The 13,388-nt window shown below is 46.3% G+C and overlaps 1 protein-coding gene across 1 annotated transcript in view; it reads left to right on the top strand.

Moving 5' to 3' along the window:
- Positions 1 to 2,307: 2,307 nt before the first annotated feature.
- USF2 (upstream transcription factor 2, c-fos interacting) overlaps positions 2,308 to 13,388 on the top strand; it is a 36,575-nt gene continuing 25,494 nt past the window's right edge. Inside the window, exon 1 of the mRNA XM_070764693.1 lies at positions 2,308 to 2,841. Coding sequence (XP_070620794.1) covers positions 2,789 to 2,841 — 53 coding nt within the window. The 5' untranslated portion in view covers positions 2,308 to 2,788. The remainder of the gene's footprint in view (positions 2,842 to 13,388) is intronic.

Genomic DNA, 13,388 nt, shown 5'->3' with positions numbered 1-13,388 from the left:
TACAGTGCGCATTCATATTCTCTCCTTCCCTTTCTTTCTCTCCTTCCTCCTTCCCTCTCTCACACAAAACACAATTCCATCTTTTTTGTCAAAATTATACAGTGCACATTTATATTCTCTCTCCTTCCCTCTTCCTTCTCTCCTCTCCTTCTCCTTCTCTTACATACACAAAACACACGTACACATTGTCAAAATTAAATTACACAGTGCACATTCGTATTATCTCTCCTCTCTCCTCCCCCCCCTCTCTCACACAAAACACAATTCCACTTTTTGCAAAAATTATATAGAGCACATTCATATTCTCTCTCCCCCTTTCCTCTTTCTCTCCTTCTCGCTTTCCTTCCCACCTTTCTCTCCTCTCCCCCCTCCACAACAAAACACACAATTCCACCTTTTGTTGTGGTTGTTTGTTTGCCTACAAACTGCTTGCTTTTTCCCTCCTCGAATTTGCACAACCTGCAAAGGGAGTCGCCCACAGAGAGCTCTGCTCCCGTCCCGTTTGCACCACCTTGCAAGACTTAAATTCGCTTTTAATTTCCTTTTGGGCCATTTTAGATTGTTTGTTTTGCGGTGGCTCAGCCTTCTTGGCCCAACCGGGCCCCAAGGCCGACTCCCCTAGTCCTAGTTTGGCAATCCCCTGCAGCCGCCCGGTTGCAAACGTCACAACTCCTAAAAAAGGGGACGGCTTTGGACTCCAAGGTTGCTCCCCTGAGTAGTGTTGTGTTGCAATTTGCATGCTTGAAATACACCCTCGTCACAGTGGACTGAACAATAAACACCCAAGGCATGCATGCATGCATACATACATACATACATACATACATACATACATAGATTAGATAGATAGATAGATAAGATAGATAGATAAGATAGATGATAGATAGATAGATAGATAGATAGATAGATAGATAGATAGATAGATAGGATAGGATAGATGATAGATAAGATAGATAGATAAGATAGATAAGATTGATAGATAGATGATAGATAGACAGATAGATAGATAAGATAGATGATAGATAGATAGATAAGATAGATGATAGATAGATAGATAAGATAGATAGATAAGATAGATAAGATAGATGATAGATAGAAAGATAGAAAGATAGATAGATAGATAAGATAGATGATAGATAGGATAAATAGATAAGATAAATAGATAGATAGATAAGATAGATAGATAGATAGATAGATAGATAGATAGATAGATAGAAAGATAGATAGATAGATAGATAGATAGATAGATAGATAGATAGATGATAGATAGACAGATAGATGAAGGCCTTGGGTATTGTTCAATACACTGCAGAGATTGTGTATTTCAAGCATGCAATTGCAACACAACAGTATCTGGGCAAGCAATTTTGGAGGTGTATGTATGTATGCATTTGTGAATACGTATATAAATGAAGAGGCAACAGCCATTGCGATCTTCGGAACTTTTAAAATTTATTAAAAACGACTACAATTAACTAAGCTTTCGTTGGTCTTCTACTACTATATCTACGAAATATATATATATATATATATATATATATATATATATATATATATATATATACATATATATCTATGAAAACATATACAGTATATATGTACAGTATATGCATATGTATATACATACATACATATACATACATGCATACATATACATGTATATATATGCACATATATATATATATATCCTAGTCTTCCTTAATTTTCAAGTTCAGCAAAAACATGAAATATACACACACACATGGGGGGGGGGCCCTTAGGGGAAACTCCCGCTTCCTACGAGCTTAACCTCCTCCTCCTCCTCTTCCCACCCCCAAACTCCGACTTTCTGATAAGTCGATGCCCTTGAGCACACGCGCATGCGCCCTGGGGAACCCCAAGGAAAGGAGGAAGGAGGAAGCGAGAAAAAAGCGAACCCGCTCGGCTACTCCTTCCCTCCCCCCTCCCTCGGCTCTCCTTCTCCTCGTCTCCCCCGTCGCTCTTTCCCGCGATGTTAAAAAAAAAAAAACAACCCAAAACGCAACAGCAAGAACACAGAAACGTATATACAAAATAATAATAATAATAATAATAATAATAATAATAATAATAATAATAATAATAATAATAATGAAAAAAATTCCAGAAACCCCCCCCCCCCCGCCCCAACGTTCGAAACGGAACGCGGCGACCCCTGGCCACGTTCGTTCCCCGGGCGAGCGGGCGGCGGCGTTCCATTGCCCTCCCTCCCTCCCTCCCCGCCACCCCTCCCCTTTCCCCCCGCCCCGGATCGTCGCAAACGTTCTCTATCCCCTCCCCCCGCCCAGCTCCGTGCTGCTGCTGCTGCTGCAACGTCCCGCCCGCCCCGCCGACGTTCCCCGAGCCAGGCCTGCCGAACCTTCCATCGGGGAGCAGCGCCCGCCCGCCCGCCCGCGGCCCGAGAGAAGCCCGGCTTCTTCCTCCCGGCGGTTCCCACGCTCTCTCTTTTTTTTTTTTTTCAATCTCCCCCCCCCTCACGTGTCCCGGGCTCCCGAGGCAGGAGGGGAGGAGAGAGAGGGAGACCCGCTCTCGCTCGCTCGCTTGCTCGCCTTCTCACATGACCCGAGTGTTTGTCCCCGTGATCAGCGCCTCGGCTCCCGTGTCTCCTCGGCGTCCCCTCTACCTCCATCCGGCGTGAGATTGGGAGCGGGCGCCCTTTCTTTTCTTTGCCCTCCCTCCCCCCCAACCCCGTCCCTTTTGGGGGGGCGCCCCCCGCCCTCCCTCCCCTCTTCCCCCCCTCCCCTTCCCCTCTCCCCCCCCCTCCCCCCCCATGGACATGCTGGAACCCGGTCTGGATACAGCCACCGCCGCCGCTGCTTCCAGGTGAGGAGACACCCCCCCCCCCGAGAGGGACCCCCACCCCACCCCGCCTTGTCTTCTGCGGCCTTTCGGGCCTACGGAGCGGGGGAGGGGAGAGAGGAGAGAGCCAGCGGCCATCCGACGCCTCCCTTGCTTCCCCTGCGGTGGAGGCGGCGGCGGCGACCGAGGGAGGTGTGGAGGGGGGGAGAGAGAACAAAATGGAGGACAGGCTGGACGGGCCTCGCTTTCTGCCCCCGGGGTGGGGGGGTGGGGGCGCTTCGAGGGTGCAGAGCTGGGCGGGAGGGAAATTCGAACGGGATCTCTGGAATGCTGGGGGTCCAAATAGGGGCTTGGACGGACTACAACTGGGAGGGGGGGGTGCTTGGACGGACTACAGCTCCCATCCTTCTCAGTGGCTTGGCTTGTGGGCTGGGGAGGGGGTGTTGCATTTGGCCGAAGGGGGCTTGGGTGGACTACAGCTCCCTTCCTTCCTGATGTGCTGGGGGTGTCTGTGTTTGGCCGAAGGGGTCTTGGACGCACTACAACTCCCATCCTTCCTGTGGGCTGGGGATGAGTGTCTGCATTTGACTGAAGGGGATTTGGATGGACTACAACTCCCATCCTTCCCAGTGGCTTGACTTGGGTGGGCTGAGGGGATCTGCTTTTGGCTGAAGGCAGCTTGGACAGACTACAACTCCCATCCTTCCCAGGGCCCTGGCTTGAGTGGGCTGGGATTGGTGGTCTGCTTTTGGCTGAGGGGGGCTTGGACGGAGTACAACTCCCATCCTTCACAGTGCCTTGGCTTGGGTGAGCCTGCGTTTAGCCGAGGAGGGCTTGGACGGACTCCAACTCCCATCCTTCCCAGTGGCTTCGCTTGGGTGGGCTGGGGTTGGTGGCCTGCGTTTGGCCGAAGGGGACTTGGACGGACTACAACTCCCATTCTTCCCAGTGGCTTGGCTAGGCTGGGGATGGGGGACATGGGGGGGATTTGCCTCCCCCCCCCACACGCTATCAATCCCAGATAGGAAATGTCTGTAAAGGAAGAAGGTTGGGGGGGGGGGGAGAAAGAAAGATTGGCAGCTGTCGGTTTGGGTGTCCAGTGTTGGCTGTCACCACTGGAAAAGGGCAGCAGGGCAGAGATTGGTTGGCTGCCGTCAGGGAGGGAGGGGTGGCTGGGTGTTAAGGACGGCCCCCCACATCCAGATCCCTGCTGTCAAAATGATGGGAAGCTCCCCGCGCGCGCGTGTGTGTGTGTGTGTGTGTGTGTTTATTGCCCAAGTGTGATTGGACCAGATCTCACCCCTGTTCTAAAACAGGGATTTGGGTTTGCTTGGGCCAGCGGTAGGCAAAGTTGGCTCTTCTATGACATGTGGACTTCAACTCCCAGAATTCCTCAGCTAGCATGATTGGCTCTGGAATTCTGGGAGTTGAAGTCCACAAGTCATAGAAGAGCCAACTTTGCCTACCCCTGACGTGGGCTGACGTTCGTGTCTATGTCATCCAGGTCATGGTTGTCCCAAAGGTACTTTTTTCAGGAGGCAACTGGACTTTCGGGGGTTTTCTTTTCTTTTGAAAATGTTTTGCTTCTCAGCCCTCGCTCTACTAAACAAATATTTCCCTCAACACTGTCAAACTATTTACTAAGTCGGCACTACTATTACTATTCCTGGGGGGGTCGCGAGGATGCAGACCTAGGCAGGAAATTCAAACGGGAACTCTGGAATGCTGGGGGTCCAAATAGAGGCTCGGACTACAACTCCCATCCTTTGCAGTGGCTTGGCTTGGGTGGGCTGGGGGGATCTGCATTTGGCCGAAGGGGGCTTGGACAGACTACAACTCCCCCCCCCTTTTTTTTTTTTGCAGTACAGTAATCTATTTGTATGTCAGGAGACCCACCTGGAGATGGATAGAAATTGATGTCTCAGTTCCTAAGACCAGGTGGGTAGGCAAAGTGGGCTCTTCTATGCCATGTGGACTTCAACTCCCAGAATTCCTGAACTAGCACATGATTAGCTCAGGAATTCTGGGAGTTGAAGTCCACATGGCATAGAAGAGCCAACTTTGCCTATCCCAGCCTAAGACCATCGGAAATATGTTTTCTGATTTATTAATTGATAGATTGATGGATTGATTCAATTTATATGCCGCTCATTCCGAAACAGACTCAGAGCGGCTAACAAGTGGGATAAATACTGAGTCTAAGGAGAAGGGTGGCATTAAAAAATCAAATAAATAAATACAGCAATACTAAAATGTGATCGGAACACACAATAAAATCAGTAATACTGTATAACAAAACAATAAAACAATATCCTAAAAAGAACTGTACATACACTACAAGCAGTCTAATTCCAGGCCTGCTGGAAAAACCAGATCTTAATGGCTTTCCAGAAGACGGTTAGGGAGGATCTCTGGGGTCAGTTGTTTCCATACAGTCAGAGCCACCACAGAGAAGGCTCTTCCCTGAGGTCCCGCCAACCGACATTGCTTGGTGGACGGGACCTGGAGAAGGCCAGCTCTGTGGGCCCTTACTGGCCGTAGCTGATGGCCTTAGGCGACCCCTATGAAAGGGCCGTTCGACCTCCAAAGGGGTCGCGACCTATAGGTTGAGAACCGCTGCTCTAAAAGCATGCAAATGACCAGCTGGACTGCAAGCAATATAAATCCTTTCATTCCCCCCACTATTTTTATTTATTTATTTTATTCAATTTTTTAATGCCGCCCTTCTCCTTAAACTCAGGACGGCTTACAACATGTTAGCAATTGCACTTTTTGACAGAGCCAGCATTTTGCCCCCCAAATCCGGGTCCTCATTTTACCCACCTCGGAAGGATGGAAGGGTGAGTCAACCTTGAGCTGGTGGTGAGATTTGAACTACTGACCTGCAGATCTAGCAGTCAGCTTGAGTGGCTTGCAATACTGCACTCTACCAACTGCGCCACCTCGGCTCATAATGTCAGATCCGAAGAAGCTTCTTGGAGGAGAACCAAAAAACACCAAGAAAAGTCCAGCCTCCTGCACGAATCCCAGCGGCCGATAAGGTCCCACAGAGTTGGCCTTCTCCTGGTCCCGTCGACTAAACAATGTCGTCTGGCGGGCCCCAGGGGAAGAGCCTTCTCTGTGGCGGCCCCGGCCCTTGGAATCAACTCCCCCCGGAGATTAGAACTGCTCCCACCCTCCTTGTCTTCCGTAAACTACTTAAGACCCACCTATACCGCCAGGCATGGGGGATTTGAGACACCTTTCCCCCAGGCTTATTATAATTTATGTTTGGTATGTATGTGCTGTTTGGTTTTTAATTATGGTAGGGATTTTAGTTTTTTTCTTAATATTAGATTTGTGCCTGTATAATATCGTTTTTTTATCGTTTGTTGTGAGCTGCCCCGAGTCTTCGGAGAGGGGCGGCATACAAATCTAATAAATAATAATAATAATAATTATTATTATTATTACAGTGGTACCTCGAGATACGAGTTTAATTTGTTCCGGACCTGGGCTCTTAAGTCGAGCAGCTCTTATCTCGAACGACTTTTCCCCATAGGAATTAATGTAAATAATTTTAATTGGTTCCAGCCCTCAAAAAACTCACAAAGTTAGTCTAAATTATGCAGAAAGACATGTTTTTAATGAAGAAATGTACATGTACATATAAATGAATAATGAAGTTTCTTTCACTTAACTTGTAAACTTTCTTAAACTTTTAAATTTACATATGTTCAACTTCTCTGCCACCCAATCCTGTAGGACAGAGGTCCCCAACCCTTTTTGCACCAGGGACCGGCTTTAAGCGATCAAGAGAGGAATGGGTGAATGAATGGACGGAGGGTGGGAAGGAAGGAAGGAAAGAGGGAAGGGACAGGAACAGAGGAAGGAAGCAAGGAAACTTATGAAAGGGGAGAGTAAGAGAGGAATGAGTGAAGGGAGGGAGGGAGGGAAGAAGGTGGGAAGGAGAAAGAAAAGAAGAAATAGAGGAAGGGAAGGTAAAAGAGAGAAAGAAAAAGAGCAAGAAAGAAAGAAAGCTGCAAGCACCCCCCCGAGCCCCCCAGGCCGGCTGCAACCTTTTAAAACACGCGCGCCGCTTCGCAGCTGTCTCCTGAAGCCGAACGCGGAAGTTAGCGTTTGGCTTCAGGAGACAGCTCCTTGGCGCTTGTATCTCGAATTTGGGCTTGTAAGTAGAACAAAAATATCTCTCCCCTCCCAGCTCTTATCTCGAGTTGCTCTTAAGTAGAGCAGCTCTTATGTCGGGGTTCCACTGTATTATTATTATTATCAGTGGTTTCTCCGTCTCATGGGGTTGCTAGGCGGATTAAAAGAGCAATTTTCTGAGTTCTTCCTTCCAGCTAGGGTTGTTTTTCCTTAAGGGCAAGTGGTTGCAGAAGGGAAGGAGATCCGAGTGGGAGGAAGAAAAAAAATGGAGGAGGAAACCAGAATGAAATTGATGGTCTGAATTCGGGAGGGGGTGTGATGCAGCTCAGGCAGTTTGAAGCCCTAGTGTTTCCTTCTGGGTGCCTTCTTAACTGTGCAAATTGTAATTTGGATGGCTTGCACAATGCACTTAATCCAGTTTTGGTTCAGATCGTTTCACCAGATCTGGGACAGAGAATAATTCTCCCATCCAGCAGTGTTGGCGGAGCAGGCCCAGGTGACACACCTTTCCGGCAAACAACCACACTTTTTTTTAAGATTTATATTCTGCTTTTTACTCAGGAGCTCAAAGCAGCTGGCTAGTGCTTTCCTCTATTTCTCCACTCCTATGCACCCACCACCGCCACTACTATCCAGTTCTGGGTGTTATACTAGAGGTCTAACAAGCAGGAAGAGTGAGATTGTGATCCCGCTGTATAGAGCGCTGGTGAGACCCCATTTAGAATACTGTGTTCAGTTCTGGAGACCTCACCTACAAAAAGATATTGATAATATTGAACGGGTCCAAAGACGGGCTACAAAAACGGTGGAAGGTCTTAAGCATAAAACGTATCAGGAAAGACTTCATGAACTCAATCTCTATAGTCTGGAGGACAGAAAGGAAAGGGGGGACATGATTGAAACATTTAAATATGTTAAAGGGTTAAATAAGGTCCAGGAAGGAAGTGTTTTTAATAGGAAAGTGAACACAAGAACAAGGGGACACAATCTGATGTTAGTTGGGGGAAAGATCAGAAGCAACGTGAGAAAATATTTTCCTGAAAGAGTAGTAGATGCTTGGAACAAACTTCCAGCAGACCTGGTTGGTAAATCCGCAGTAACTGAATTGAAACATTTAAATATGTTAAAGGGTTAAATAGGGTTCAGGAGGGAAGTGTTTTTAATAGGAAAGTGAACACGAGAACAAGGGGGCACAATCCGAGGTTAGTTGGGGGAAAGATCAGAAGCAACGTGAGAAAATATTATTTGACTGAAAGAGTAATAGATGCTTGGAACAAACTTCCAGCAGACGTGGTTGGTCAATCCACAGTAACTGAATTTAAACATGCCTGGGATAAACATCCATCCATCCTAAGATAAAATACAGGAAATAGTATACGGGCAAACTAGAATGGACCATGAGGTCTTTTTCTGCCGTCCAGTCTTCTATGTTTATCATAAAAGAGGGCCTGACCTGGACCGTTCACATTGCAGCAGTGGTCAAAAGGGCCCAGCAGAGATTATACTGAATTTAAACATGCCTGGGATAAACATATATCCATCCTAAGATAAAATACAGGAAATAGTATAAGGGCAGACTAGATGGACCAGGAGGTCTTTTTCTGCCATCAGTCTTCTATGTTTCTATACCAGTGATTTTCAACCTTTTTTGAGCCGCGGCACATTTTTTACATTTACAAAATCCTGGGGCACACCACCAACCAAAATGACACAAAATGACACCCTAAGACACTCTCCTCTCTTTTTCCATCCCTGTCTCCTCCCCACCCTTGTGTGTGTGTGTGTGTATATATACACACTCTTGAACCATTTCCAAAAACAGGTGAGGGCTGGGTTTTTCTCTCTCTTATTCTTTGGGTGCTTTTTATCATATGCTTTAAATCAAGAGTCACTTCTCTCTCTCTCTTTTGTTTCTCTCTCATCTCATTCTCTGTCTCAATCATTTTCTCATTTCTCTTTTTTCTCTCCCCTTTTTGCTCATTTCTCTCTGTCTCTCTCCCTTCCTCTCCTTTTCTCTCGCTTTCTTTCTCTCTCTCGCCTTCTTTCTCTCTCACTCTTGCTTTCTCTCTCTTTCTCTCTTTTCTTTCTCTTGCTTTCTCTCTCTCTCACTCTTTCTCTCTCTCTTTCTCTCTTTCTTTCTCTCTCTTTCTCTCTCTCTCTCTCACTCTTTCTCTCTCTCTCTCTTTCTCTCTCTTGCTTTCTTTCTCTCTCTTTCTCACTCTCACAGCAAAAAGTTGCGAGACCGGAACCTGAGCTTCCTTCTTCGCGGCACACCTGACCATGTCTCGCGGCACACTAGTGTGCCACGGCACACTGGTTGAAAAACACTGTTCTATACTATCTGAAACCCACTCAAGAAACAACAACTGAATGCAAAACTGCCGGTGGCCTTCTACCGCTGCTCCATAGAGATTACTTTCAACTTGCTGCACCTGTTTATTGGTTTGCCAATTGCACAGTGCCAGATAGGACAGCGCTCCAGAGGGTTAACGTCATTGCCCAGAGCAGGGGTAGGCAAAGTTGTCTCTTCTATGACACGTGGACTTCAACTCCCAGAATTCCTGAGCTAGCCTGATTGGCTCAGGAGTTCTGGGAGTGGAAGTCCACAAGTCGAACTTTGCCTACCCCTGTCCCAGAGGATAATTGGTTGCCCTCTCCCCTCTTTGGAAGAGCTTTATAGCTCCCGCTGGCTTAAGAAAGTTCAAAACATTCTTAAAAATCCATCTCATGCTGGGCAGCCTTTTTTTTAAACTATTATCATCTAGCAGACGGTACAGGATAATAAAAACAAGGACCAGAATATCTCCGGGACCGCCTTCTGCCGCACGAATCCCAGCGGCCGGTTAGGTCCCACAGAGTTGGCCTTCTCCGGGTCTCATCGACTAAGCAATGTCGTTTGGCGGGACCCAGGAGAAGAGCCTTCTCTGTGGCGGCCCCGACCCTCTGGAACCAGCTCCCCACAGATATCAGAGTTGCCCCCACCCTCCTTGCCTTTCGCAAGCTCCTTAAAACCCACCTCTGTCATCAGGCATGGGGGAATTGAAATTTCCCTTCCCCTTAGGCTTATAGAATTTATACGTGGTATGCTTGTATGTATGAGTGGTTATTTAAATTAGGGTTTTTTAGATTATTTTTTGAGGGTGAACATGTATAATTTTGGAAGAGCTGTGCGTGCGTGTATTTACATACACTTTATATAGTAGATAATGTCTATTTTTGTGTGCCTGTGTGCAATATGTATGTACACATATGACATATATCCATAGAATTAAAGAGTATATTTTGGATGTTCAGTAATAGATAGGGAAATTGTCTCTCTTTGAGACAAGGAGAGGCCAGGCACGCTAAACCTAACCCCGAACATGAGTGACGTCAAGTTGGCCACCTTTAAGCCAGTCACATGACCTTTAAGCCACTCCTCCCAGTCACATGATTGTCAAGCCACTCCCACCTGGTCACATGGCCGGCAAGCCACACCCACAAAATAAGCCATGCCCACAGTTCTATAGTAAAAAAAATTTTGCAGCCCTTCACTGGTAATAAGTATGTTGAATTCTACTGCATAGTGTAATATTAATTAATTAATTTATTTATTTATTAGATTTGTATGCCACCCCTCTCCGCAGACTCGGGGCGGCTCACAGCAATAATAAACAAGATATAACAAATCTAATAATTTAAGAGGAAAGCTAAAAAACCCATTATTAAAAGCAAACATACACACAGACATACCATACATAAACTGTATAGGCCCGGGGGAGATGTTTCAATTCCCCCATGCCTGATGGCAAAGGTGGGTTTTAAGGAGTTTACGAAAGGCGAGGAGGGTGGGGGCAATTCTAATCTCTGGGGGGAGCTGGTTCCAGAGGGTCAGGGCCGCCACAGAGAAGGCTCTTCCCCTGGGTCCCGCCAAACGGCATTGTTTAGTTGATGGGACCCGAAGAAGGCCAACTCTGTGGGACCCAATCGGTTGCTGAGATTCGTGCAGCAGAAGGCGGTCCTGGAGATATTCTGGCCCCATGCCATGAAGGGATTTATAGGTCATAACCAACACTTTGAATTAATACAATATCAGGGGTTTTCAATTCAATTGTGTAGAACTTGAAGGGTGTGCGTTTTTTGTTTTGTTTTTATAGTTACAATGTATGCTGAAGATGGCATTTGATATTGTTGTGTGAGTTACAATGACAATAAAGTAAACAATAGCAACTCTGGGTGGTTGGCTGGGTTGAGACTGTGGCTGAATCCTGGATTTCTTTTTTCACCAATACTCTAACTACTACACCCCACTGCCTTTTCCAGCCACTGTCCCATGCCGAAGCAGAATAAAGTGATGGTGCCAGAGTCAGGCAGGCTGTTTCAAAATTCCTTGGAGGGGGAATGAGTAGGCTGAAATGCTAAATAATTCAGCCTTGAGATTTTATAGACTTGCTCCATCATTAAAGTGGATAGAAATAGTAGGGGGGGTGAGCCAGTCTTTAGAGGTTCTCAGCCATCCAGGTTATGGTTCTCCCAAAACATTTGGCGGGCCCCAGGGGAAGAGCCTTCTCTGTGGCGGCCCCGGCCCTCTGGAACCAACTCCCCCCGGAGATTAGAATTGCCCCCACCTTCCCTGTCTTTCGTAAACTACTCAAGACTCATTTATACCACCAGGCATGGGGGAGTTGAGATATTCCTTCCCCCTAGGTCATTACAAGTTATGCATGGTATGTTTGTGTGTATGTTTGGTTTTTATAAATAAGGGTTTTTAGCTGTTTTATTATTGGATTGTCACATGCTGTTTTTATCATTGTTGTTAGCCGCCCCGAGTCTAGTATTGGATTTTGTTATATAATGTTTTGTTGCTGTTATTAGCCGCCCTGAGTCTGCGGAGAGGGGCGGCATACAAATCCAATAAATAAATAAATAAATAAATATTATTTTCAGGAAGCAACTGGATTTTCATTTTGTTTTTTTTTTAAGATGTTTCGCTTCTCATCCAAGAGGCTTCTTCAGTTTTGACTGGATAGTGGGGAATGGAAGGATATGTATGTATGTATGTATGTATCGGGGTGTCCAGCAAACCTGGAAAACAGGGAAATCAGAATTATCAGGGAAGTCGGCAGTTCGGGAAATATCAGGGAATTTGTGAAAAAAAACGGAAAAACAAACAGTATTAAAATGTTTAAAAGTCAGGGAGAAGCCTCCATGGGGCCTCTCTAGGAATCTCCTGGGAGGAGACAGGACCTCCAACCTTCCTGTGGTTTCCCCAGTCTTATGGAACCAACTACTCCCCCGATGTCCATACTGCTCCCACCCTACTGGCCTTCGTAAAGGCCGTGAAAACCTGGCTTTGCCGGCAGGCCTGCGGGGCTGTGAGTGTTACATCTAGTCACGGCCAAACTGTGAGTGATTGGTATGTATGTGTGTCTGATTGGACATTTTGACAAGGGTACAGTGGTACCTCTACTTACGAACCTAATTTGCTCTGTGAACAGGTTCTTAAGTGGAAAGGTTTGTAAGAAGAAGCAATTTTTCCCATAGGAATCAATATAAAAGCAAATAATGCGTGCGATTGGGGAAACCACAGGGAGGGTGGAGGCCGTTTCCTCCCAGGAGATTCCTAGAGAGGCCCCATGGAGGCTTCTCCCTGTCTTTTCCGGCCCTGTTTCCTCCCAGGAGATTCCTAGAGAGGCCCCATGGAGGCTTCTCCCTGTCTTTTCCGGCCCTGTTTCCTCCCAGGAGATTCCTAGAGAGGCTCCACGGAGGCTTCTCCCTGCCTTTTCCGGTTACAGTTTCAGAGGCTCAGGTTTATAAGTGGAAAATGGCTCTTGAGAAGAGGCAAAAAAAATCTTAAACACCTGGTTCTTATCTAGAAAAGTGTATAAGTAGAGGCGTTCTTAGGTAGAGGTACCTCTGTATATTAATTGTTAGTATAATAGGTTTCTTTAAACCGTTTTTCTGTTTATATTTGACTTTTTTACAACGTATTGTATTATTGTTGGAAGCCGCCTTGAGTCCCATAGAATTAGGCATCATACATAAATCAGTCAGATAAATAAATGAATAAATAAATATTGAGACTTTCCTATTTCAATTCCCAATGGCCTTTATTTCAATCCAGAGGCAGTTCAGCGCCCCATCCCAGCATTAAAGTACCTGCTGAGTAGCAACTACTAATAATAGATGGCCTTTTCTGCTTTGTCCCTGTTCTACTTTTTGTCAAATCAGGTTGGTTTGGGGGTTATTTTTTTTCCTTTGGTGCGTGTAGGGGGCGAAACATCCCCTCCCCGATATAGTACATCAATAGGGACAGAGAAATGGAAAGCGTTTTCTATTTAAGATAAAAAGCCTCGGGGTTAAGTCCAACCAGGAACAAGAGAAATATGATAAATAATTAAAGGACAAAGGGGAGGGCAGAATGAATGAGAGTCAAATGGGGGGAG

The sequence above is a fragment of the Erythrolamprus reginae genome, chromosome 11, assembly GCF_031021105.1.
Source record: "Erythrolamprus reginae isolate rEryReg1 chromosome 11, rEryReg1.hap1, whole genome shotgun sequence".
NCBI lineage: Eukaryota > Metazoa > Chordata > Lepidosauria > Squamata > Dipsadidae > Erythrolamprus > Erythrolamprus reginae.
Note: the sequence above shows the minus strand (reverse complement) of the source record. Positions and strands in the feature narration are given on the sequence as shown.